This window comes from Cavia porcellus, unplaced genomic scaffold, assembly GCF_034190915.1.
Source record: "Cavia porcellus strain 051 isolate PalLab524CR breed Dunkin Hartley unplaced genomic scaffold, mCavPor4.1 scaffold_11, whole genome shotgun sequence".
Lineage (NCBI taxonomy): Eukaryota > Metazoa > Chordata > Mammalia > Rodentia > Caviidae > Cavia > Cavia porcellus.
The window spans coordinates 81,852,660-81,879,375 of record NW_026947494.1 but is presented as its reverse complement, the minus strand read 5'-3'; the positions used below and the strand labels follow the sequence as shown (position 1 = coordinate 81,879,375).

The window sequence follows — 26,716 nt, the reverse complement described above, 5'->3', positions numbered from 1 at the left end:
ACTGTTATTTGGTGTTTTGAATATGTTGTGGTTTTATGGAAGAATTTCTTCATTTAACATAAAACATTTTTCCATTTTTATATAAGTGTAGCAACTAGATAGGAAAAAACTTATTAAATAGAATAATTCCTCTACTCCCAACACCAAAACTAAAGTTTAATAAACAGTTGAAATTTAATGATGAATTCATTAAAATATTTATATTATGTCTATGATTTGAATATATCCCCCAGGTTCATGTGTGGAAAACTTAATCCCCAGTTGTTTTGGTTACTTTTCTCTCATGGCTAAGACAAAATACCTAACATTCAAAATGAAGGAAGGAAAGGTTTATGTAGCTCACAGCTTGTAAAGGTTTCAGTCCAATACTTAGCTGGCTCCAAGGCAGGATAGCGTGGCTGAAAAGCAACCATTCATGGTGGCTGCAGCAGATGCCAAAAGCAATAAGAGCAAAAGGAGCAAAAGGGTCAAAAGGAAGAGTCAGCTGTTTTCCCTGCTTAGATTGTATGCAGGCTACCTGCCCCAGTGCAGGTGCAGCATCATCCACCAATCCCAGCACTAGACAGTGAACCAGTCACAAACTCTAGATTTAGCCATCTTTGAAAGGCTTGCCCCTTATGGCTGCGTAAGACTTTGCAGGAACATCCAGACACAAACAATAGCACCAGTGTAACACTGCTGAAGGAAAGGCTTAATAAGAGGAATCAGTGTTGTTATCATGGCAATGAGTTAGTTATCATGACAGCAGTTGTAAAGTATATCTGCCCCATGTGCTTTCTCTTTAACATGTTTTATCTCTCTCACTGTGCGATACTTTATATCATTATATAGCATAGTTTAGATCCTCACTAGATGCTGACACCAAGCCCTTGGACTTCCATCCTCCAGTACCAAGAGCCAAAAAACTTCTCTTTGTAAATTATGCAGTCCATGCTATTCTGCTATAGCAACCAAATATGCTAGACAGTTATTAATCTAAACTCTCCAAACCTTGATTTCTGTCAAACCTTGGTGTGATGGAAAGCTCATTTATTTGCATTGTAATAACGATAAGTTTGGTACTGCATGTAGTGCATGTAGAGCTCTAGAACGGAGTCAGAACCAATATATTGTCAGAATTAAGAGGCAGTAAGTTTTCCTGAGCCTCCTTCTTTTGTTATGTATAGATCTGGTAGTTCAAAATGAACCAAGTCAGCATTTCCCTTTCTCCTTTGGGTTTGGATATACCTTTGGTTTCCATGATACAAAGTTAGAATCTCATCTTTTACACACTCAAGTAGTAGTTTTGTTTTGTTTGTGGGTTTTTTGTTTGTTGATTTGTTTGCTTATTTTTAAGATAGAATCTTGCTATGTTGCCCAAACTGGGCTCAAACTTAATGGTCTTTCTGCCTCAGCCTCCCAGAATGCTTAGATACAGCCCTGTATCATTGGCCCAAATTTGAATAGGTTCTTTATTTACTTTAAGGGAATAAAACAAAACAATGAGAACGATATTGGCCAAAACATGACAGTAGGAAAACCATAATTATTACTATAGTGCATACTGTTATCCTCTAGATAGATGCTCAGGCTGTTGGCTTTGAGACTGCAAAGCCAATCGAGCAATACAAGCATTAAGTTCTTTTTTTACTTAAATTGCTATCATCTCAGCCTGCATTCTTCCAAATCAGCCCATTGCTTGGGGTGCAGGGGATGTTTTATCTTCCTGGCCAGCCGTACTGTTCCGGCCACATGAGACGTTGCTGATGCTTCTGCGTTCTCTCCTCGCTGGCCTTGACTGCTGTGGTATGTGGGTGGGTTCTGCTGCTTCCTGGGTCCCTCTTGGCCAGCCTGACCGCTGTTGGTGCATGGGAGAGTGCTGTTACTTTTAGATTTTTTATTTGAAGTTAATGTTGATTGAGTAGGTGAATGCATCAGACTTAGTTTTTCTTTCTGTTAGGTTTACTAAGAAATCGAAGAATCAGTAGTGATTTAATCTGTAGATGGTAATTGTTTAGCTCAAGAATTTTCTTTTTATGCTTCATGTAAAAGTGTGACTTGGGAGTATTCATGGTTGAAAAAGTATCCATGGTTGGTAGTATCCTTGGTTTACTTTCATTGATTTGAAATGGAATGAATGTTTCTAATGCATCTTTCTGCCATCAAAAAACTTTTTTTCACATGAGTTACAAGGAGTTGTATGACATACTAGTGACTGATTCTTGTATTGTTCCACCAGTAACCCTCGATAGCAAGTGTTTTTAACTGTAGTATGGTAAGACATCCAGGATGATAACCCAAGATACAGTCAATCCACTGATATTATTGGAGATTTCACTAATTTTATAGGTATCTGTGTATATTTTGTTTCATATAATTTTATCACCCATTGCTATGGTCTGAATGTTTATGATCTTCAAAAATCCATAAATTGAAAGAATGACCAGTGTAATCACCTTTGGTACATGATTAGGTCTGAGGGTGCAGCTCCCATAAATGGAATCAGTGCCTTTAAAAAAAGAGGCCCCAGAGGACTAACTTCCCCCCCTTGCCATGTGAAAACAAAGCAAGTAAGTACCATCTATGAGAAGATGGACCCTTATATAGAATCTCAATGTTAGGCTCCTCAGCCTTGTTTATAAGCTACCCAGTTTGTGGTGTTTTGCTAAAGGAGCACAAGTGGGCTAAGTTACCCATGTGGATTCCTGTGGCCATCACTTAGCTTTGATCCCCATCTGGATCACTCATGCTAGTTTTTGTTACCATAGCCACTTCTTCCCACCCCAATATTTCATACTCATTCATCAGTAAGCCTAATGTAGTTTGTAACCTTTTAAAATTGACTTTTTACTTAGCTTAACTTGCCTGGAAATTCTTTCAATTCTTGATACATGAATAGCTTGCTGTTTTTTTTTTTTTTATTATTGCTAAGTAGCATGCAATGGTATGAATGTGCTACAGTTTTTTAAAACTGTTCCCTGACCAAATGACATTTGGATTGGATCCAAATCTAGAACATTCTAAGTAGAGGTGCTATGAACATTTGTATATGGATTTTTGAATGAACATAGATCTTTATTTTTCTGGGATGAATAATCAAAAAAAAAGTTTTTTGATGGCAGAAAGATGCATTAGAAACATTCGTTCCATTTCAAATCAATGAAAGTAAACCAAGGATACAACTAACCATGGATACTTTTTCAGGTGTTATGTAAGGAGATGTTTAATTGTGTAAAAAAATTGCATATTAATATTAGATACTTCCATAAATATTTCTAATACATTTCTCTGGGCTTAAAAAGTATTTCAAAACCTTTGATATTTGTTTATCAATTTTTCTTTTCTTGTCTCATGGGTATCCAACTTTTCTCGCCTATTTTAATATAATTCCCACTTGTACTTTGAATAATCAGTATTACTTTTCTCATTGCTGCCTTTAAACATATTTCAGTGTAAAAGATAAGTTTCTTCCAACTTAACTTTAAATGGATGTCTGTGTGATTCATTGAGCAGGGGTTGACCTTAGTTATTGAAACATCAGTGAGAAGAAAGCTGTGCAAATGAGTGTGTCAGGTAAAATGGAGGGGGGTGGATGATTCAGGGCCTGGAAATCTTGGCTGGACTTTACTTCCAAGGTGATGTCTGAGAAATTTACATTTTTAAATGTGACTGTGAAGTTGAGAATAGATTATGATTATAGAGGGTAAGGAAAAATATTTCCCAGATTTTTCTTTAGGAGCAGCTTCTTCTCCCTTTTCTTCCTTCCCCTTCTCCCATCTCCTTCATTTCTTCTTCTTCTTTTTTTTTTTTTTAAAGAAGAAACAGTTTTCTAACACTGCTTTGCTGTATACCTGAATAATAAAGCCAAATGCTTATTAAATAATAGTCAAAGCATTTGAATGTTTATTTACTCATTTGAGGCTTACAACAACTCTCCCAATTAGGTCCCACTGTCTTTATTTTAGAGTTCAAGACAAGGTTGAACAAGAGCTTGTGAGTAGATATGGCCTATGTGCTTAGTTAGGGGCCAGCAGAACCAGGTTTAAGCAGCACCATGGCTCGGGGCTGGGTCCAGCAAGCTATGAGTTGGGGGCTCTTGGCAAAAACTGCTGTACCATTCTCCCACTCAGCCTCTGTTTAGTAATACTGTCATGAGTATTTTCACAGTATCTGTACTTTTCAAAACTAAAAATAGTTATGGATGTTCTTAAATTTATATTATTTAGGAAGAGAGTAAAGAAAGAAAGAAAGAAAAATAATACCAAAGAAGTAATGGGCTTCAGATAAGTGATTTTTTTAAATTATTAAATTTTTGTCCCTTAAAGTTTCCTCCATACTGAAGAAAAAAAAGATTATGGGGTAGGTATAGAATTAAACAAACATGCATTTCTGGTAACCATTGTTGATCACCTTGTATTATGCTTTTACATTATCTATTATGTCCACCCTTTTGATTTGACTGACTCTGTTCTGTTATGTCACATTTGGTTCTACTCTCTTCCAAAAAAGTAATAAGAACTGTGGGAGCAACAAAACCCAAAATGTGTAATTGTCATTGTACAAAAGAGAGGAAAAGAAAGTGCTCTAAATGATATAACTGCATGTATATTTAAGTGTACAAGATAGATAATGATATTACTGAATTTTGTTGGATCATAGAACAGAACTGTTTGCAGTCTCACTGTTGGAATGTCTACTTTATAAGCTTTAATTTTGTAATTTGAACAATTATTTCTAAGAAGACAATATGTAATCCATTACCTAGTGATTTCCTACTGTTTATTTTTTTCTGTAAATCTGTATAACTTGTACCCTTTCTCTGCTTTTTTTTCTTTTTCTCCTTAAATAAAATTAAAAAAAAAATAAACAAACATGCATAAGCAGTAAAGTTCAGTAGCCCATGCTGTCAACTCCCCAAACAGAATTTGCTCTGAATTTTCTTCTGTCTTAATTTGCAGATGGAATATATTGAAAGAGATCAGCAGGTGTATGTGACTGCTTGTATCCAAGCACCTTATGGGTGTGCCTGTGACCAAAGAAGTGCTATAGGTTTGAACAGGAGAGTGTGCATATCTTTTCAAAGTAGTAAATACACTACACTGAATTTAGAGTTGTACTGCAAGAAGCAGAGAATGAACGTAGCTATCTGTATCAGACTGGTTGTCGTGGCACGTGCCTGTAATCACGGCACTCTGAAGGCTAAGGCAGGAAGATCACTGTAAGTTCGAGGCCAGTCTGGGCTACATAAGAATTTAAGGGCAACCTCCACTATATAGGAAGATCCTGTGTGAAAAACAATAAAACAACTCAAAGCTGTCTATATCAGTATTAGGAGTAACAGTTTTTATTTTAGGAATTGGTGAGGAGGCTATTGGATTGTGTCTAGAAGAAATTTTATGAAGTCTAGTCTGTAAAATACTATAACTTGGGGCTGGGGATTTAGCTCAGCGGCATAAGCACCTGCCTTCCAAGCAGGTAGTCGTGAGTTCGATCCCTGGTACCGATAAAAACGAAAAAGACAAAAAAAAAAAAAAATACTATAACTTGTGTCCATGCCTTTCTCCTACCACTGTTCAACAGTATCTTAGTGCTGGTACGTGGGAAATCTTGCTTTCAGTTTATACCACTTGCCAGCTTATAGGTGCCATTACCTGTAGTGTCACTGACAGCCCACATGGTCCACAGATGAAATACTTAATTCCCTTAAAGATATACATTTTCTTGGTGCAGTGGCATATCCATAATCCCAGCTACTTGAGAGACTGAGGGAGGAGGATCTCCTGACCTCAAGAGTTTGAAGCCACCTTTGGCACCATATTTCGTTGTCTCAGAAATAGGACAAATAAATTCATACAAAGCTATCCAACTGCCATTCTCTATTGGATAACTTAACTGTGCACTATTAGGGATCTGTTTAAGTAATTAAGTTTTGATTTCAGAAGTTCTTTTTTCTTTTGTCTAGTTTTAAAATTGTGATTTCCTAAGTTCTTTCTGCATTAATAATTATATGACAGTAATTGTATTTCTTTTCACTGTGACTTGCATTCACTGCTTTATTTTTCCAGTTCTACATCTTCATTGCACATTGACCCCTTCAAAATTTTTGTCGTTTGGATATTTAGATTAGTTTTTCCTCCACTAAGTTAAGGGAATAAAATCTGATATTTTTGTTTGTTTCTGGAATATCTAACTCAAACCTTTTGTCATAGATGATGCAAATATGTAAAATAGTAGAGTTCAAATTTATGCAAGTAATGCAAGTGATGGCTTCTCTTGCCCATCGCCTCCCTGCTGGCTCTGAGCAGCTGCAACACTCGCTGCTCTTTATGTATCATCCTCACTAACCATGTAGAGCAGAGCCTTCTGCATCAGAAAGACAGCACAAGGATTTACACGCTATTACAGAGTTACCAACATTTTATTAAGCAAAGAAAACTTGATTTTTGGGATGAGGGAGAGCCTGTACTCCTTTAAATCCTAAATATTTGTCTGCTTACTCTTGTTTAGCAGAAGATTTTTACAAAAATAATTTAAAGTCACTTTCATTAACTAACTAATTTTCTTTTAAATTGTGTTGTAGAAGATAAGCTACCAGGTAATATATTTTATCTTTTTCTGCAAAAAAGTACATCAGTGTACATTAGTGAATTGGAGGAAAATTTTCTGTGCCTACATCACTGTGTTAGTTATTTGAAATGAATGTTCTTTCCCACACTGCTATGTTACCCCCAAGTTAAAGCTTCTGATGGAGACAAGATAGTGGGAAGTGAAGGCCACAGGTACTGAACTCTGCAGGTCAGGTCCCATTGATTCATTCAGTGAGTGCTTACTGAGGACCACTTGCCTGTATACCCTTGTACTAGGCTCGCGACACACTGTAAATACACCCAATCTGGTCTCTGCAGTCGTAGAGCTCCTCTTTTAGTGGAAGTGGTGGATGATAAGCATAGAAGGGAAATAGAAACAGGTTGGCACAGAGAGGAATGGGATTAGGTGTGATGGGCTTTACACTGGACAGGCTGTGGAGGCCATAGAAATTAAGATTTATGAAGTACTAAAAAGTTAAACCTTTTTATCAGGAAATGAAAAATTCAGTAGCAAGACTGGTTCTTCCAGTATAGTGGTTTTTCAAAATGAAGCATATAGTTGTTCTTTGTCTTTGAACACGATTAGCTGTGAAAACACTGGGAGGCTTGGTTTTGTAATCTCCAGTGCCACCTGAGCTCTTTGTGTCACTTGCATGATCCTCAGGTGAGCTGTTCAGAGCTCCTGAGGAAAGGGCAGGCAAGGCTATAGGGAAGGTCCTTTAGTGGACTCAGGTATGTAGCTATGGTATCCCTGACAGTACAGTGCCCCTGGAGTAGGGTCCCCTGGGCTCATTGGGAACATACAGCCAGAAATCTGGTGATGCCTTTGACTTACTGGTTAGGGTCTTCCCTGAGACAGGGGAAGCCCTGAAATGGGATTGCAATCCAGACTTATCTCTTGGGGAAGAGGAAATATCAGGGTCAGCAAATCTGTAATAAAATAGCAGTATGAATAGGAAGAAAACCAAAGAATTCTGTGTAGATAAGTTAAGTGGTTGTAAGATTAAATTTTCTTGATGATTTTCTCGTGGTTAGAGACTAACAGGGTAGAAAAATAGTAAGTAGATTTATTATTTCTACCAAAGCAAATTGTAGGACGAGATCCCTTATTTAATTGAAAAATAATTGTTAGAATATACATATGGTTAATTCTCACCCTCCTAATATTATATATTTAATCTCAGTAAAGAAATGAGTGTGGTAAACTGTCATCTAATTTGGTCAGTCTCTGGCAGTATTTTATGCTTTGCAAATACTGTACTAGAGATTGAATATAGGACCCAGGAGCTACATTCCCAGGTCTTTATTTTTTATTTATTTCTTTTTTATTTTGCCATAGGTTCTCACAAAGTTGTTAAGTTGCCCAGGCTGGCCTCACGTTTGCAATACCCTGCCTTAGCCTCATAGGACTATTTTTAATATCATGTGATAAGTTTAATAAACTATTTATGTTTGTTGAGATTTAAGAAATGAAAAGGACATGAGTTGAAGACGGATTGTTTATTTTGTAATTCGAAGTCTAAATCATTTAAAGTTTTTTAAGCTTCTTTTGTTACCTTATTATCTACCACTGCTTGTTTCACTTGAAGGAATTCTGCTTGTGACCTTAGTGTGTGGGTCAGCTATGATTTGGCCAGAGGTTTTGCTTCAGTTCCTTTTTCTGACTTCCCTGTTTCTCTGGGATCAAGAAAGCTGCCTCTGGATTGACTCCAGCTTCCCTCAGGTCAATAAAACCAGAAAGCCAGTTACAGTATATAAACTAGTTTTTCTCCTTTGCTATCCTCACCCAGGTTTCAGTGCGGTGGTGGTATTTAATATGTTCTTGGTAGTCATGGACCAGCGCAAACACACACACAGATACCCTTGGATGAGTAATTCATGTCAGGAAGCAAACTCTGATATTAATTTGACCACTATTAGAGCTACGACTATAATTTTTAAAGTTTGTAAGTATTAACTAGTAGAGGAACGAGGAGTTCGTATTTGGTTTTTGTAATGTCATTACTTCATAATTTTATTTAAGACAGTTATAGGGCCTGAGAAATAGAGGAAAGGATACTTAATGCCAAATATAATTCTCTAGCTAGTGTATGTGTCACACCTTAGCTATTTCTGTCATATTCATTTTTGCTGTCATTACAAGAAATGTATGAAGTGATATTTGGTAAATGATCAAAAGGTAAGACTGCAAAGTTAACTCATACTAAATGTATTATGTAGTAGGGAAAAGGTGTTTCCTGTTGAAGGCCATATTATCTCATAATAAGACTTTATTCATAGAATTAAAATGGTACTACATTAATGATGAAATTATTTATATGTTGAAATTCTATCTTTGACATTCAGAAAAGTATTAATATTGGAAAGACAGCCTGCTTTTTTTTTTTTTGGAGCTTGTTCAGCAGCAATCTATTTTACCATCTCTGACTAGTTCCAGTATCACATTGGTATTTCTCCATGTGCTGAAATCTTTTGTATGTCATCTTCAACTTTCACCAATCTAGTTTTCGAAACTTCTTTAGCTTATTTTTATTTTCCAAAGGGCTATATGTTTTCTGCTTGGAATACTAGTTTCTGGAGAAGCCTGTTTGAATATGCAAGCCCAGTCTTTCTCATCTTTCAGGGAACACTACTGAGGAGGAGTGAGTCCACAGGCCAAGTGACCCCACTGGGCTACCTGGTGCAGCGGGAATCTTTGACAAAGATGCTATTTTCAGAGGATTACTGCATGTCATTCAGTAGTTCTTTCTGAACAAAAACAGTAGATTTATTTTTCTGTTAGTATATAGGAAACTTTTCAGCTAGCAAATGGAACTTGTTCTTGAATTAGTAAACTCTTTGTATAGTTGGACAATATTGAAAACTGCATTTTTGTACTGTGATAAAAATTTAAAAGAGCAGGCTGCAGCCTACATTCCCTGCTCCTCCATCCCAGTGTGACTTGGCTTGGTTTGCAGCAGTGCACAGAAATTACCACCTTTCCAATTGACCCCATGCAGCACTTTCATGGCTGGTTGTTCTTCTTCTAAAATAACACTTCTTGGTTTGCTCTCTCCTATTTTTATTTTCATTTTCCATTTTTTGCATACTTTTCCCATGTGCTGCTTCAACATGAGTTCCCTAAGCTTCTTTCTTGCCTGTGCCTCTGTGCTTCTTGTTCAACATGCTCTTCCTGGGAAATCAGAGATCTTTGAGACAGCTTTCCTACTCCGTTTCCCTTGAGTGCCACTCTCTGTCCTGCAGGGGCTCCTAGCCTAGCCCCCTATTCTGCCTGTTTCCATGTTCCCTACCCCCTGCTTTCCCTGGTCTATTAACCCTACAGTCTAGGTTTTCTCTTATAGTTTTTCAGCCCATCTGGTCTCCAGATGATGATGATGATTGTACCTCAGAAACTGTTTCTCAGGCCAAATGATTGCATTTATCCTGTATGTCAGCCTGCTACCTTGGTTGAACCCCTTATTCCCTCATGCACACATTGTTTTGTCAGTTTCCATCTTGCTTCCTTAATACCAGCCTTTTCTCATTTTCAGTCTATCAGGGTCGTCATCCTAAGAGGCAAATCCGATATTTCTGCCCTGCTTTAAAAATTTCCATTGACTCTCTAGTGTCTTTGAAATAACTGTTCATCACCTTAGAGCTCTTTGGTATGGCATTTTTCATCATGCTGTCAACCTAGTTGATTGGGTGTCCATTCTTGCTATGTCAAGTCCATGTTCACTGTTCACTGTGCTTGCACCCAACTTTACATATTTCCCTCCAGGATCAAGAGGTAACTTTTGTGGTATATTTTTTCTCTCTTAACACTTATTTTGTAATTATATATGCAGTATCCTGTAGTATTATAATTATATAAAGTATAAGTAAATAATAACTGCACCAAGTGCTACAAAGATGCATGGAGCTTACTAACAACCCTGTGACTGAGAACTCTTGAAATCAGTAGGGAATTTTAAAGTATTATATGACTCTAGCATACAAAAAGGGTTCTGGGTAGCAGAACTGGTTCTGGTCCAGACTCCACCAGGGTTTAAGGCCTGTGCGCACTTCATGCATGCATCAGTTTTTTGTTTTTACTGAGAAAGGATAATTTTATTAAACCCTAAATTATTTCTACTTTTAAAGTACTTTGTTGCTGTTTTACCTAGCCTTATGTGTTGATCTAATGTGAAAATTTTTTTTCAGAGCATTTTAAACTTTGGAGTTCCTGGTTTGATTTTTCTTGGACTTTTCTAATGCTGGAGTTCACTGATCTCTCACTGCATTTCTTTCCAGGGAGGCACTTTTATGGTAACAGTCACTCTGTTTTTATTACATCTTCTCATTTTAACCCTTAAGCTAATTTCACTTCTCATTTTCCTTCTCTTCCTTGTCTGTTGCAGTGCTGTAGGAGGAAGGTAGCTCCAACACTACAATACCTGCTGTGTCCAGTAGTTGTGAATTTGCTGTGTTCTCATTCATACACATGCTGCTCTGGCTCATTGTAAATTTTACCCATTTTACCCAAATAAAGTGATTTAACTGATAAATTAGAAATTGATTTATTGAACTATCTTTTTTCCTCATAGTCTTTATAGAGAGGAGTTAGTGGTGGAGGAAGGACCAAGGATAAGTAGCTGTAGGGACACCCTGGGTTTGGTCAGCTCATTAGTGTGTTCTGTTTCTGCTACACAAATGAATAGATAGTTGTCTACATACTGGGATGCTGTTTGGTAGGGGTATGTGTGTACTTCTGGTGTTCATAGGATTGTTTGGTGAGAGTGGGTTTCTAAATGTTTAAACCCTAGAGGACTAGAGTGACCACCCGTAGTTAATAATTTCCTATTTTAAAAATGATTTCCTGAAAAATTTCCCAACATATTTATTTATTTCAGTTGAAATTCCCTTTATAAAAATGTAAATATTAAAATGTCTATTTCTTGTACTTTCTCTTTAGCCTTAAGACCTTTTAAAATTTGTTTTCAGTGTGTGAAGGTATGGACAGTTATGTTGAAGAAAGCAAGAGATATTATGGCAGCCACATTTCCTGTTGTCTTGTTTTGAAGTTCTGTGTTACCTGCATTGTTCTGTTCTGTTTCATTTTATTCTCTTTAAAATACAAAAATAAAAATAAGTAAAATTAAAAAATAATTTCAATGAGTTTTAGACACATTTTCTGAGCATAAAATATTATTCAAAGTAGTATTCATACTTACTTCAGTAAGGTATTTTAAATAAGTAAGCTTTTAGTTAAAGAAGAACTTACTTTCTGGATACTAAGAGTAAAGGGGCAGCTGATCACCTGTGTATCCATTTGCATCCCAGGTGGTCCTGTCTGTATCATGTCACCCCATTCCAGTTAGCTCAACTGCTGTGATAAAATACCATGGACCACATTGCATATACAGCAGACATGTGTTTCTCACAGTGCTGGAGGCTAGGTTGGGCAGCAGCATAGGTGGGCTCTGGTGAGGGTCTTCTTCCCTTGTATGTCCTCATATGAAAAGAGCAAGTATTCTGGTGTATCTTCAGATAAGGACACTAACACCTTCAGATTGGAGTCTCTACCTTATGTCCTCATTTAGCATTGTTTATTCCTTTAGAGGCCCCATCTCCAAGGACAGCCACTTGAGTTAGGGCTTCAGTACATGAATTTTGAGGAACATTAAACAGTCTTCCCTGTAGTCTAGTGTAACTTTCCTGAAGGATCATTTGCTGTGGTACAGTCTTTGTATGCATTTTACTTACTTGGATTTCTTTTAAAAATGAGACCTTCAAGTTGTCCATTCCGTTTTTGCAGGATTGTACAGGCTATCCTTGAGGAACAAGTTGCAGAGACATGCCCAGGTATAGGTAACACTGTGACACTGTGATCTTAGGAGGTTGAAGAGCTCAACTAAAACTCAGTTGCTCTCATCTCTCATCTCTATTTTGTAATAAACATTCCAGTTACCTGGTCAGTCTTGTCTTACTTAGTTTAGTTTTTTTGGAGTAGGAGTTGGGTTTCAAATTTCTATTTCATGCTTAGAATTACTGTGGGTTTTGGAGAAGAATATTTTAAACTGGGTGAAAAGGCAAAATATGTGGAATCAAGAAGTGAAAGCACAATTGTTTAAAGCTCAGTAAGTAGTTGTGGTTAAGAAATGTGTCTGTTCATCATTGACAGCTGACTTAAAATTTTATAGAGGAACGTTAATTTTTCTGCAGAAAGTAATTATAGTATTTACAGGGTAAGAATATGAATTTTCATAAAACTTGTCTTTTAAGTATTATAATCTAGATTTGTTTAAAATCTTACGAATTCTATCCTGAATTATCTGTGAAATCAATCTAATGGCATCTTATAACATTTACCTAGAAACTAAAATTTTGAATTACCAACCATTAATAATGTAAGCAGTGATTTAACAGAGATCCATTTACTGAATATTCACTGCAGTACATTATTTGCTAGGTATTTAAAAAGGAAAAAGGGGGGAGGGGGAAAGCCCGATGTGGTAGTGTGTGCCTGTAATTTGGCATGAATATAACAAGATTTATAATATGGTTCGTAGTGACTAGTGTCAGTTTTAGCTAAGTTAGAGGTCCTGTCTACGCAGGAAAGAGGTGGACTTTTAAATCCTGTGATGTCTACTTCTGATCCCTGGGTTTATGCAAAAGCGTGTGTGTGTGTGTGTGTGTGTGTGTGTGTGTGTGTATCTGTCTGTCTGTCTGTCTGTTGTCTTTCTCTATACCTAAGTATTTGAGAGCAAAGGAAGAGCAGGGAAAAAAGAACAGTGTACACTTGGTGAATTGGCCTGAAGAAAGGAAAAAAAAAAGTAACAATTTTGGGAAAGACTAGGATAAACATTTTAAAGCAGGATACTATACAACATAGCATGTTGGAGCATCTATGAAGATAAAAGAGAGACAGAGTAACAATACAGAAGGAAAATTCCAAATTAATTGTCATCAGTGTTTGGATAATTAAATGAACAGTTTAATGTTAGAGGCAACTACTGGAAAAGCATTTGTTAGAAAAGTCTTTGTAAGGAAAACAAGTTCCTGTCTTTGATTTTTAAAAAATGATTTCAAATTCCCTTTGCACATAGTGACTAGCTTTACTTTATCTTTTCTGGTGTAACATTTTTGTTATTATTATATGTTAATTCATCAATATATAGCCCATTTGAGAAGCTCTGAGTTGACATGTATGTAAGTGGATCTTGGCTACCTCTATATCTCAAAAAAGTCACTGCCCTCAGTAATCAGAAATAGATTTTTTCTTATTTTACTCATTATTTTGTACTCTCTTGTTATTTAAATCTAAAGATTTTGCCAGCGTTGGTGGTACATACCTAATATCTGAGCTACCCAGTAGTCTGGGGCAGAAAGGTTGCAAGTTTAAGACCTGCTGGGCAGTTTACTGAGATGCTGTCTGAAAATTAAAAAAAAAAAAGACTGGAAATGTTGTTCAGTGGTGGAGCACCCTGGGTTCATCCCCAGACTCACTCTCTCTCTCTCTCTCTCTCTCTCTCTCTCTCTCTCTCTCTCTCTTCTCTCTCTCTCTCTCTCTCTCTCACACACACACACACACAAGTAAAATATAGAGACTTTAAGAACAGCTAGCTGAAAAATCACTCATCTGTGCATTGATTAAGCAAATGTTAGCTTGTAAGTTAAGTGCTGGGTATTTTAAACTAAGAGCTCTGTTTTATCTGATAGGCATCTGTAGCTAGAAATTACTAGAGCTTATATGTTTTCTATAGAAATCTTTTTTGTTTGGTTGTTTGCAGTGTTGGGTCTCTAACCTAGATGTTGCCGTACCACTGAGTTAGCCCTTGCTAAGCTGAAAACTGGCTTTGAATTTGGAGTCCTTTTGTCTCAATATCCAGGGATTACAGCTGTGTGCCACCGTGCCCAACTCCTGTTTTTAGTATTTATTGAACACACATTTTGGCCCTTAGCTTGTAGGTATACTTGAGTTCTGGGAGTAGACCTGCCAGTAATTTTTCCTGTCCTTCAGGAGTTCTGTGGACAACTTTCTTTATTTTTCAGTTTTCTTATGTGACAAAGAGGGAGACTAAGATTTTCTTTATCTATTTCATAGGTTTTTTTCTGGTGGGTCCCCGTAAGGGACTGAATTGAAAATGCCTTGAAAAGCTGTAAGAATGGCAGCAGCAGCCACTATTACACACACTGAGCCAGGCACGGAGCCATGCATATACTTTGTTACCTCCTAGATTGCAGAACTTTGAGGAGTAGTTAATACTATATTCTTTTGAAAGAGAAGTCACTCTTAATAGAGTGATAAATATAGATAAGGTACTTGAGGATTTGAAAGGGAAGAAGTAATTGCTTCTGGCTGGAATTCAGGAAACACTTCCTGGATGAGGTGATATTTTGGCTCAGTCTTGCAGCATTTATGGAAAATGTTGCCCTAATGGCACAGAAATGACCTTTTATGTACCATTCATCTAACTATAAAACAGTCTTCATTGTAAGTGAGAATATTGTGCTTAAATTAAAAATGCCTCAAGCACATAGCTTGCTGTTGGTTGTCCCATGCTTTTCTCTCCCTCAGATGAGAGAGAGGGAACTTAGCTTAGGAAAGTGCTGTTTTCTTCATAGACTTCTGGAGGATGACCTGGCTGGTGGATAGGAGGACATTACTGTCCTCTACTCAGTATTGTGCACATGGTGATCCCAATCATCACTTCCTAACCCTGGCAAGCTGCGGTGTACAGTGTAGTGTCGATAGCATTATAAAATAAATTGTTTATTTATAAGTTATTTGCAGCAGTTCTTAAGCAGAGTTCTTTTTAGAATATTGTTATCATTTTTTTGTAACAATCTTCAAAGAAAGTGTAGTCAGTGACAGTTTGATTTATCTTACATACATAGCTATTTCTGTCATAATACTACTTTTACATGTTTTTGTACTAGCCTGCCTTTTGAAAGAATTCCTCTATAGACTATAGAAATCTGTGTTGCTTTCCAATGTGGGTCCCACAAGACATGAATGAATACCTGAAGAGAGGACTTACGCAAGGCGTACATAGTGCAGTTGAATCCTACAAGTATTGGAGTGCACAGGACCAAGATCCTGTGCTTAGCTGGGCCACCTGAACTTGAGTAGGGCAGCAGGTAGTTGAGTACACAGGTAGCTGTGAGTCCTGGGCACTGACTGGCTTCAGCAGGACACAGAGCAGGTAACAGGTCAGTGTTGTGTTGGGGATGGGCCCTGAGTTTAGGCACAAGTGTTAACAATTCTGAAAATATGTCCAGAACTGTTTCTATAGTTACAAAAGCGCCTATATCTAGGTTTTTTCCCTTTGGTGCTAAAGACCCTAATTCTTTACCTGCTTCCCTGTCTGTCCTGGCCGGGAGAAAAAAGAGTGTGAGCTAAAATGATTTTGTTGTTAACCAAACCTCTTTTCCTAAAAATAGACTCATCTGTCTTGCAGATCAATTGTTGTTCACTTCCTAGTCAGCCTCCTTCCTTAGATGCTTGCTTATACACCTCCACCTCTTACTCCTAATGACCAGTGGCAGCTTAATGTTACATGTTTCCCTAATCCTATGTTCTTTCTTACCTTGAGAGTAGCAACACAAGGACATACTTTAAGAAACAGTCGTCCAGAACAGTGCTCTGGGTAGCAGCCTAGAGTATGTGGGCTATTGGCGTTTAGACAAAGAAAGGGAAGGGAAGTTTGGGTTTGAGTGCAAAATGCATGAAGCAAAAGCGAGAGGGAGAAAGAAAAGGCAACAATATTACACTATTAAAAATGGGCACTATGCAGCAACCGTAAAGGCAATAAGATTCATTATGACGCCCATTCCGGTTGACTATTACCTTCTTTTAAAGTCCTGTAATGTCTCCAGTGTTTTGGTTTTATTCTTTACTGTTTTGTTGAGTTTTATTATAACTGATGATATAGGCAGTTCTTTTTAAGATAGCAAGAGGCATTATGGTAACCATTGTTGATCACCTAGTATTTTGTTTTTACATTATCTATTATGTCCATCCTTTTGATTTGACTGACTCTGTTCTGTTATGTCACATTTAGTTTTACTCTCTTCAAAAAAAAAAAAAGTAATAAGAACTGTGGGAGTAATAAAACCCAAAATGTGTAATTGTACAAAAGAAAGGAAAAGAAAGTACTCTAAAGAATATAACTGCATATATATTTAAGTGTATAAGATAGATAACCATAGTACTGAGTTTTGTTGGATCATTGAACAAAACTGTTTCCAGTCTCACTGTTTGAAAGTCCACTTTATATGCTTTAATTTTGTAACTTAAACAACTATTTCTAAGATAGCAGTATGTAATCTATTAACTAGTGATTTCCTATTGTTTATTTTTTCTGAAATTCTGTATAACTTGTACCCTTTTCTGTTTTTTTCCTTCTTTTTCTCCTTAAATTAAAAAAAAAAAGTCACTATGTTAAATATTAGTTTTCATTATTGACTGTTAACCATTTGGATAAGGTGGTAGAGAAACTCGTCTTAGTGTCCGTTATCCGGAAGGTAAGATATTTTCACTGAATTTATTTTAATTAAAAAGGACAGAGTAATAGAAAAACATAATTGTATCACCTAGAATTAATAACATATGTTAACCTTTTGTCTTTTTGCTTCACATATTTTTATGATAAAAACAATATGACAGATGGATTTGAAATCCCTTGACTTCCTTTTTGTGTCACAGTCCTTTTTCTCTCCACAGGCTGCAGCTGCTCTGTCTTTTCTTGTAACCTTCTCCATATTTTATACATGTGTGACATGTGTATCCATAAACAACATTGTATTGGTTTCGATAGCTTTGTTTTTTCCAGGCACTCAGTGTCTTCAGGATGAACTACATCCTCAGGCCTTTTTATTATTTGTTTTATACTGAGACAGGGTCTTATTAAGAAGCTAAGTTAACAGTTGTCCATGCTGTGCTCAAACTTGTAACTGTCTTACCTCAGCTTCTCAGAGTGCTGAGCACATAGGGGTGCACTACCATGCCTGACTGTTTTTGTCTTTTATTTGCATTAAAAGTATATATCTTGTTTAACTCCTCTTGTTTTTGAGATCTGTCCATCTGAGATACTTAGGTCTGGTTCAGGCCATGAAAGTGTTGTGGTGTCCTGTGATGTGAATGCACTATCTTCCTCATTTATGTTGGGGTCTAGCAATACTTAGATATGAATCCTTGTTTAGGTCTTTTGGTGCCTGTGGTCATGCTTAGGGTTTCTGGGCTATTGACTATATAGTCTCTCACTTTTATCTCTTTTAATTCTCCCAAATTCACTCAGGCAGGTGGTGTACTTTCCATTTCACACATGAGAAAACTGAGAGACTGAAGTGGCAGGTAGTTCATCCAACTTTGTAAGGGGGACAGTATTCAAATCCATATTGAATTCTACCTGTTTAAATCCAGGGCCCTAATACCCAGCAGTTCATGCAGATCCTCAACTTTTAACCTTTATAGTCATTAGAAGACTTGCATCCAGGTGATAAACAAACCCTCTATATCTCTTTTGGTTACTTTTCTTCCGTTGCTGAGACAAATTACCTGATGTTCAACATGAAGGAAGGAAAGGTTTATTTCTTACAGTTTGGAGGTTTCAGTCCATATTCAGTTGGCTCCAAGGCAAAATAACATGGCTGAGAGACAGCAGTTCATGATGGCCGCAAATAGCAAGCGCCAACAGCAAAAGAGAAAGACATGCCTCCTTGCCCTCACATTGTATGCTGGCTCCTTCCCTGGGTGGGTGTAGCACTCGTATCACCAATCCAAGCACTAGACAACAAGCCAATCACAAATGCTAGATTCAGCTGAGTCCATGATTGCATAAGACTTGCAGGGGCCACTGACATAAACCATGACAATAGTCTGTCTGTCTGTCTGGATTCAGAGTAGGTGACAAGAAGGGATAATGTAAGAAGGACCAAGGGTAGCCATACTTCCTTAGTTGTGATCACCAAAAGGGTTCAAGGGTTCAAGTTTGGGAGTAAAAACATGCTTCATTAAATGATGGGTGCTGGGGCTGGGGATTTAGCTCAGCGGCATAAGCGCCTGCCTTACAAGCAGGCAGTCGCGAGTTCGATCTCTGGTATGGATAAAAAGGAAAAAGACAAAAAAAAAAAAAAAAAAAAAAAAGATGGGTCCTAGGTTTCCATATACACGACTCCTGTTCCATGATGATAGAAAAGTGTTACTTAACATACATACATTAAATGCAACACACATGCATTTTTTTGAGTAAAGAAAAATGTTAAAGTGAGCAGGAGAGTCTGTATTTTACTTTGCAAGGTTTGTAGACCATTTTTTCCAGGTAAATAAAGCTATGTGAATGTGAATCTTTTATTCATAATATTTTATTCACACATGAACCATGTCTTTTTGTATTTCATTTTTTATTTTGTTTTTTTTTTCAACTTCTAGGTAGAAAATCTGGTATATTAATTGTGAAAATTTTAGAGCTCCATGAGGAATGCACCATGCAAGTTGCCATGTGTGAGCAGTTAGCAGGCCCGACATCCTCCATGCCTTGCCAAGGTGTGACCCCTGCACCTGGAGGTAATCTGAAAGTTCTCTTTACACGGGAAACTGCACGCTACCTCCAGGGACGTCCCCAGGACATCATCCACATTTTCCCTCCCTGGTAAGTGCAAAGAATTGAATCCAACAGTCACCAACTGTGAGCCTTCTTTAAAAATCATGAACATTTTAATCACTTTACTGTAGAGAAATGCCAGGAAACAAACCCAGGAATTTACATAGGTTTTATGTAACTGAAGCATTGAATTGTCTTTTGTGGCTTCCTACTTCTGGCAGCAAAGTTGGATAATTTGAGGTAAGGGAGATGGGAAAACAGCTGCATCATTCTTGATGAAGAGGTGCGTTGTTTTAAGATCTGGCTGTTTTTATTTGTATCTTTTTTTAAAAAATACTTTTTAATAGGCACTATGTGACAGGGTAATATATAGTAATTTAGTATTTTTTGCTACTCATTACAATAGCAATAATCGTGCCTCGGATGAACTTCATTGACTATGATAACTACCACTGTGCAAAGATTCACTTAAGAATAAAAAGCAGGGCTGGGGGTTTAGCTCAGTGGTGTAAGTGCCTGCTTGGCAATTGCGAGGTCATAAGTTCAACCCCTGGTACAAAAAAAATAAAGAACAAAAAGCATAAATTAAGGCCTAATATAACTGGTTTGATCTACTAGATCAGAAATTATTTTCAGCAATACAGTGTTTACTTTCTTTGCATGTAATATTAATTTTCACCATGAAGAGAAGAAAACCTTATTTCTTTTGAGGTAAAATATGAACAGCTTTGTTTTAGGGACTCATCATTAAGTTTTGACACTGTTTAATGTTTCATTCATTTAAGAAATCCTTATATTTGTAATTGACAAAAGAGTTTTAAAATTAAGTTTTTCTTAGAGGAAAGATCTCTTTAGAGTGTCATAGCCAGTGATCATCACTTCTTGGTTTCTACAGTGATGCCCACAGGGTTCTTCAGTGGGTATAGATTCTCTGAAAGTGCTATCTTCTGGCTTACTTACCCTATAGCCTGCATTTCTCCTTCTTCTTTTTGAATATTTTTAATTTTCTTTCTTTGAGTAATGTTTTGCTTCATAATTGTAGCACAGGCTGAAAAATAAGTGTGACAGGAAATTCACATTTAAAATGATTATTTGCCTTTAAATGATATGTTAAGTTCTGACTGTTTTTAGCCAAAATGTCATTCAGTGGAAATAGATTTTACTTTCTAGCAAGATAAACTGGTATGTTTGTATTAACAAAGCTATATGGTACCAGATATTAGTTCTATTTTTAAGAATTTAGGAAACATATAGAAATGAAACTATCTAAAGTAATTCTATAATTTCATGAATTTCTCTGGAGTCATTTTTCAAAATGAGCAACCCCCCAAAAGAAATAATTAATGTGGTTAATAAATAGAAATATCTGGAAGAAGTTTATTCTTTTTAAATTTTTTAAATTTTGATTAGTATATGTTTGTGGTACATTATGATTACATTCATTGTGGAGAATTGGTACATGTACATGAGATCTCAATTCTTTTTTTTTTCCTCTTTTCCTGCAACCCTTAAAATATTTTTATTTTTATTTTTTTGGCAGCGTGACATTATTTGTTTTTATAAATCCTTATCAAGTCATAAATAAAGATTGACACTCAGGTCTATAGGCCAAAGAAGCATAAATCATATAATATAATTTACCAAATCAAGGTATACTTTCAGATAACAATTTTTAAAATTTTCTTTATTTTCCTATTGTTGGTCTTTCATTTTGCACTTTATGTGTTTGGTTTCTCTTATAAGAGAAATTATGTGATATTTAAGCTTGTATGTCTGATTTACTGCACTTAACAATTGTGATCTCTACGTATATCCATTCTCCTAAAGATGACTCTAGTTAATTTTTTATGACAGAGTAATACTCGTGTGTATGAATACTACATTTTCTTTAGCCATTCATCTATGGATGGACATATAGGCTAGTTCCAAGATTTAGCTATTCATGAATTGTGCTACTGTAAACTTGGGTATACATATATCATTGTAATATGATATATTTAATTCATTGGGGAGGATACCTGGAAGAGGAATAGCTGGATCAAATGAAATTTCTAGTTTTAGTTTTTTCAGGAATGGCCATACCAATTTACATTGTAGTTGTACTAGTTTACATTCCCACCAATGTAGAAAGGTTCCTTTCTCCCTGCAACCTTGCCAGCATTTGTTACTCTTTGATTTCATTCTTTCTGGGGAACGATGGAATCTCGGTATTGTTTTAATTTTCATGTCTCTAATGGCCAGTGGTGTTGAACATTTTTTAGTGTATTTATTAGTCATTTGTACTACTTCTTTTATAAAGTATCTGTTCATTTCATTTGCCCATTTTGATCAGGTCTTTTACTTGGGAGACCTAATTTTTTTTAGTTCTCCGTATTTCTAGATACTAATCCTCTGAGGAACAGTTAGAAAACTTTTTTCCCATTATGTGAATTGTATTTTCACTCCATTTGTTGTTTCTTTTGCTGTGCCAAAGCTTTTTAATTTGTTGTTGTCCCCTTTATTCTTGATACTATTTTCTATACACCAGGAGTTTTGTTCAGAAAGTCCTTGCTTATGCCTATAACTTCATGAGTTTTACCTATTTTACATTCCAGAAGGCAGAAGCTTTTTAATGAGATATAATTCCATTTATTGATTTTTTTTTTTTTTTTTTTTTTGCTTTGTGGTACAAGAGATCAAATTCGGGGCATTTTACCATACAGGTATATCTCCAACAGTTCTATTTATTTTGTTTTTCTTTGAGATAGGGTCTTGCTGTGTAGCTCAGGCTTACCTTGGGCCTACTTTTAGCTCAGGCTGACTTCAAACTTGTGTTGATTCTGGAGAGCTATGGTTGCAAGTGTTTCACATAAGTTATCTTCTAGCAGTTTCAAATTTTTTTTTATCAAGGTATTTGATTCATTTTGATTTTATTTAAGTATTGGATAATAGGGATTTAGGTTGGATACTCTGCTAGTGGGTATCCAGTTTTCCCAGCATATTTATTAAAGAGGCTCTTTTCTCCAACATATATTTTGACCCTTTTGTCAAAAATCAGATGGCTATAGATACATGTGGTTGTTTTTCTGTCTTCTGTGTCTTGCATTGGTCTACATGAGTTTTGTGCCAGTAGTGCGTAGTTTTCGTTACTGAAACTTTTTGGTACAACTTGAAGTCTGATATTATTATACTTCCAGCTTTGCTCATTTTGCTCAGGATTGCTTTGGCTATTCTGGGTCTTTTCTGACTCCATATGAATTTTAGTCTTTTTTTTTTTTAATTCTGTGAAGAATATTTTTGCTATTTCAACAGTGTGAAAGTCATAGAATGCACTTGAGACTATTGCTATTCTCAACATATTACTTATTCCAATCCAAGAACTAAGAATAAGAATGTCTTTCCATTTTCCAGTGTCTTCATCGTTTTTCTTTAGAGTTGTATAATTTTGTTATAGAGATCTTTTACATCCTTAGTTATGTTTAATTTTTTTATTGTTTGAAGCTAGGTATTTAATTTTTTGAAGCTATTTTTTGTTTGTTTTGGTTATAGTGAGATGAGTTCTCAATCTGTAGTCCAGGCTGGCCTTGAACTGGGTATCATTTGTGGGCCTTAAATTTGTGTGGTCCTACTGCCTCAGCCTCTTGAGTGCTGGACACCACCATGCCCAGCTATTAAGAATAGAATTGTTTTCCTGATTTCTTTCTTGGTGGTTCATTATTGATGTACAGGAATGCTTTTGAGTTTTGTATGTTTTCTTTTTTTTTTTATCCTGCCACTTTACTGAATTTTTTTCAATCAGTTCTGGTAGAGTTTTCTGGATCTTCTATGTCAAAGATCATCTACTCTGTAACTAGTGATAATATGACTTCTTCCTTTCTTATTTGTTTCCTTTTATTTCTTTTTTTTTTTTTTTCTGCCTGATTTCTCTGGCTAATTTTTTTTTTTTTTTTTTTGTCTTTTTTCCTTTTTATTGGTACCGGGGATCGAACTCACGACTGCCTGCTTGCAAGGCAGGCGCTTATGCCACTGAGCTAAATCCCCAGCCCCTCTCTGGCTAATTTTAAATACTATATTGTATAGGAGTGGTAAGAATGGACCCTCTTCTCTCTTCCATGATTTTAGAAGAAATGCTTTTAACTTTTCCATGTTCCATATGATGGTGGCTGTGAGCTTCTCAAATGTAGCTTTCATCAGTTTGAGGTATGATCCTTCTAAAGCTTCTTTCTTTTTCTTTTTAATTAGATTTTATTGGTACATTTTAGGTATGCATAGCAATCACGTTCATCAAAGAGAATTTGTACCTTACATGGTAGAATTTATTTTTTTCTCCATTCTCCTCCCTTCCCATTGACAAAACTTTATTTCCATGTTTTCCTTCTTTTCTCATTTTTTTTACTTTTCCCTTCTTTTCCTCCCCCTCCTCTGTTTTGTCCCCTTCCCCATTTGAACATTTTCCTATTTCAGAATACATTTCAGTCTTTATTTACACTTTGATTTCTCAAGAGAAGCAATGCAGTATTCACGCATGTGACTTGATTTATTTCACTTAAGAATATGGACTTAAGGTACACCCACTTTCCTAGAAATGTCTTGAGTATATCCTTCTTTATGGCAGAGTACTCCATTGTATTAAAAAAAAACCCACATCTTCTTTATCCTTTCACCAGTTGATGTGTACTTGGGTTATTTCTGAGATTTGGCAAATACAAATTGTACTGCCATAAACTTAGGTATGCATATGTCACTGTGATATGATGTTTTTAATTCTTTTGGGAAGATACACAGGAGAGGAATGGCGGGTCAAATGGCTAATGTTGTTTTTATCAGACTTGGGCACATGAAGAGAAGTTGGGTTTTGCTGAAAGGTTTTTCTGTGTGTATTGAGATGATTATGTGATTTTTATGCTTGCTTCTGTTTATGTGTCATAACAACATTTATTAAATTACACATATTGAACCATCCTTGCACCCATGGGATGAAGCCAGCTTGGTTACAATATATGGTCTTTTTAACGAGCTGTTGAATCCTGTTTGCAAGAGTCATATTGAGGATTTTGTCATTAATTTTCATCATGGATTTTGGCCTGTAGTTTTCTTTTTTTCTGTAGTTTTTGTTAAATCTTTATCTGGGTTTGGTTTTCATTTCTATTTGAAGAGCTTTGGTGTTAGTTCTCCTCTAAAGGCCTGGGAAAACTTGTTTTTGTAATTTCTGTGGTTTCTTTTTGCTGCTGGTTTCTAGTTTCATTCTATTATTAGCTGAAAGGATATCTGAATAATTTTAGTTGTTTTGTAATCACTGAAATTTCCTTTATGGCCTAAAATACAGTTAGTCTAAAGTAAATCTCCGGCTTGCAATTGAATTCCATTGTAGCTACTTGTGAGAATAGGTATTGAAATTTTTCACTATGATTGTATCTGGGTCTATGTGTTTTTTTATGTCAAGTTGTATTTGTCTAATGAAATTTGGTGTGCTAATATTTAGTGCATATATGCTTATAGTTTTCATCTCTTCTTAGTGACTTTTTCCCTTTATCATTGTGTTAGTGACCTTCTTTGTCTCTTTCTCTCTCTTTTTTTTTTTTTTTTTGTGCCAGGGATTGAACTCATGACCTTGCGCTTGTCAGGCAGGCACTTAAGCCACTGAACTAAATCTCCAGCCCCGTCTTTGTCTCTTATAACCTGGTTTGGTAGAAAGTCAGCTTTGTCTGGTATAAGATTAGCTATTTCTGCTTGTTTGGGGGCTCCACTTGCTTGGCATATCATTTGCCATACTTCCATTTTTCAGTCTGCATGTATGTTTACAGATGAAGTGTGTCTCTTGCAATATATTAGATGAGACTTATTTTTCATCTAATCTGCCAGTCAATGTATTTTAATTGGAGAGTTTCAACCATTTATGTTGTCTTATTATTGAAAGATATATACTAATTCCCATTATTTTTTCCCAGTGTATGATTGATTTGTTTCTCATTCATTTAACTACTCTCCCAGTGAAATTTATTATTTCCTTCAAAGTTGTTGTTATCCTCATCATCTCTGGTTTGGATTCCCTTTATTATTTATTTATTTGCTACTGGGAATCAAACTCATGACCTCACACTTGCCAGGCAGGTACTTTTCCCCTGAGCTATATCCCCAACCACATCTTATTATTTTCTGCAGTGAGAAACTGGCAGTCATGAACATCTCTAGTTTATTAAGTAAGGTTTTTATGTCTTCAATTTTCAATGATATCCTGGTAGAATATAGTAAACCAAATTGTCAATTATTTTCTTTTAGTGCTTGAAAAATTTTATTTCAAGTCCTCCTGGTTTTTAAGATTTCTGTTGAGAAACTGGCTGTTATTCTGATGAGTTTGCATAAATGATTTAGTGCTTCTAATGGATTTTAATATTCTTTCTTTGTTCTACTTTCTTTGCATTTTGACTATAATATGCTATGGGAAAGTTCTTTTCTGCTGATGTCTATTCAGAGTTCTAAATGCCTTTTTTTTACCTGAGTATCCATCTCATTCTCCAGTGGTGGGAAATTTCCTGTGATAATTTTACGTATTAGAATTTTTTTATGCCATAGGTCACTATTTGAACACCCTCTATTAACAATGATTGTTACATACATTCTTTTAGAGTTATGTAGGAGCTCTTTCATAATCTTTACCTTGATTCTTGTTCATTTTTCATTATTACTTACTGAATGCTCTACTAAATCCACCGTTTTCAAGACCTGATATCATTTCTTCTATTTGTTTCATTTTTCTAAACTTTGAATTTTTTTATTTGATTTATTGCAATTTTGATTTCCAGAATTTCTGTTTGGTTCTTTTTCAAAATTTTATCTGTTTACTGAAATGTAACATAATTTTGATAGGCTTAATACTGATTCTTAAGGATTGGTAAACCTATGTTATATGTTCAAGTTGTAAAAATGTTAAGAATAAGCATGTGTTTGTACAGTTGAAACAGTTTAAAGAAATGTATGTGGTTGCCAAGTTGACAGGGTTGTAGTGTAATGGTTGATATATTGTGTCAACCTGAGAAGTGTAGAAGTTTCTGGGACTCAGCAGGGGGCCATGGTCTTCACCATATAAAAATCATCATGCTGTGCAAGAGGAGGCCACAGAGATAGTGTGATTCCTACACCTGCCCAAGGGCAGGTAGCCTGCTTACAATACAAGGGAGGAAAAGAAGCTTGTTCTTTCTCCTTTTTGCTCTTCCTGCTTTTGCTGCCTTAAAGGGTTTTCCTGTGCCATGCCACCCTGCTGTGGAGCCTGTTGATTATGGACTGAAGCTTCTACAAACTGTGAGCTAAATAAACTTTTACTTCCTTCATTTTGCATGTCGGGTATTTTCTCTCAGCACTGAGAGAAAAGTAACTATGACAGCAAGTAAAAAGACTATAGGATCTGTGCAGACTGTTGATGCACTGAGATTGAATTGCCATGCTGTCTGAAGGAGGAGGACTGTGACCTATGTCACACTTAAAGTCTATGGAGTATGATTCAGTGTAGAAGGGCATAGCAAAGGCATCTAGGAGACTTTGGGAGAGGTCCACATGTGGAAGAAGGCAATGATTTGGAAATAGGATAGTAAATAATAGATATAGAGT

The 26,716-nt window shown here is 36.1% G+C and overlaps 1 protein-coding gene across 8 annotated transcripts in view; it reads left to right on the top strand.

The window, feature by feature from the left end:
* Window positions 1–26,716, top strand: part of Spidr (scaffold protein involved in DNA repair) — a 398,515-nt gene that overhangs the window by 136,760 nt on the left and 235,039 nt on the right. For all 8 annotated transcript variants that reach the window (XM_063258538.1, XM_063258540.1, XM_063258539.1 and 5 more), the window contains one exon: window positions 18,961–19,180. In XM_063258538.1, the coding sequence (XP_063114608.1) occupies window positions 18,961–19,180 (220 nt within the window). The remainder of the gene's footprint in view (window positions 1–18,960; window positions 19,181–26,716) is intronic.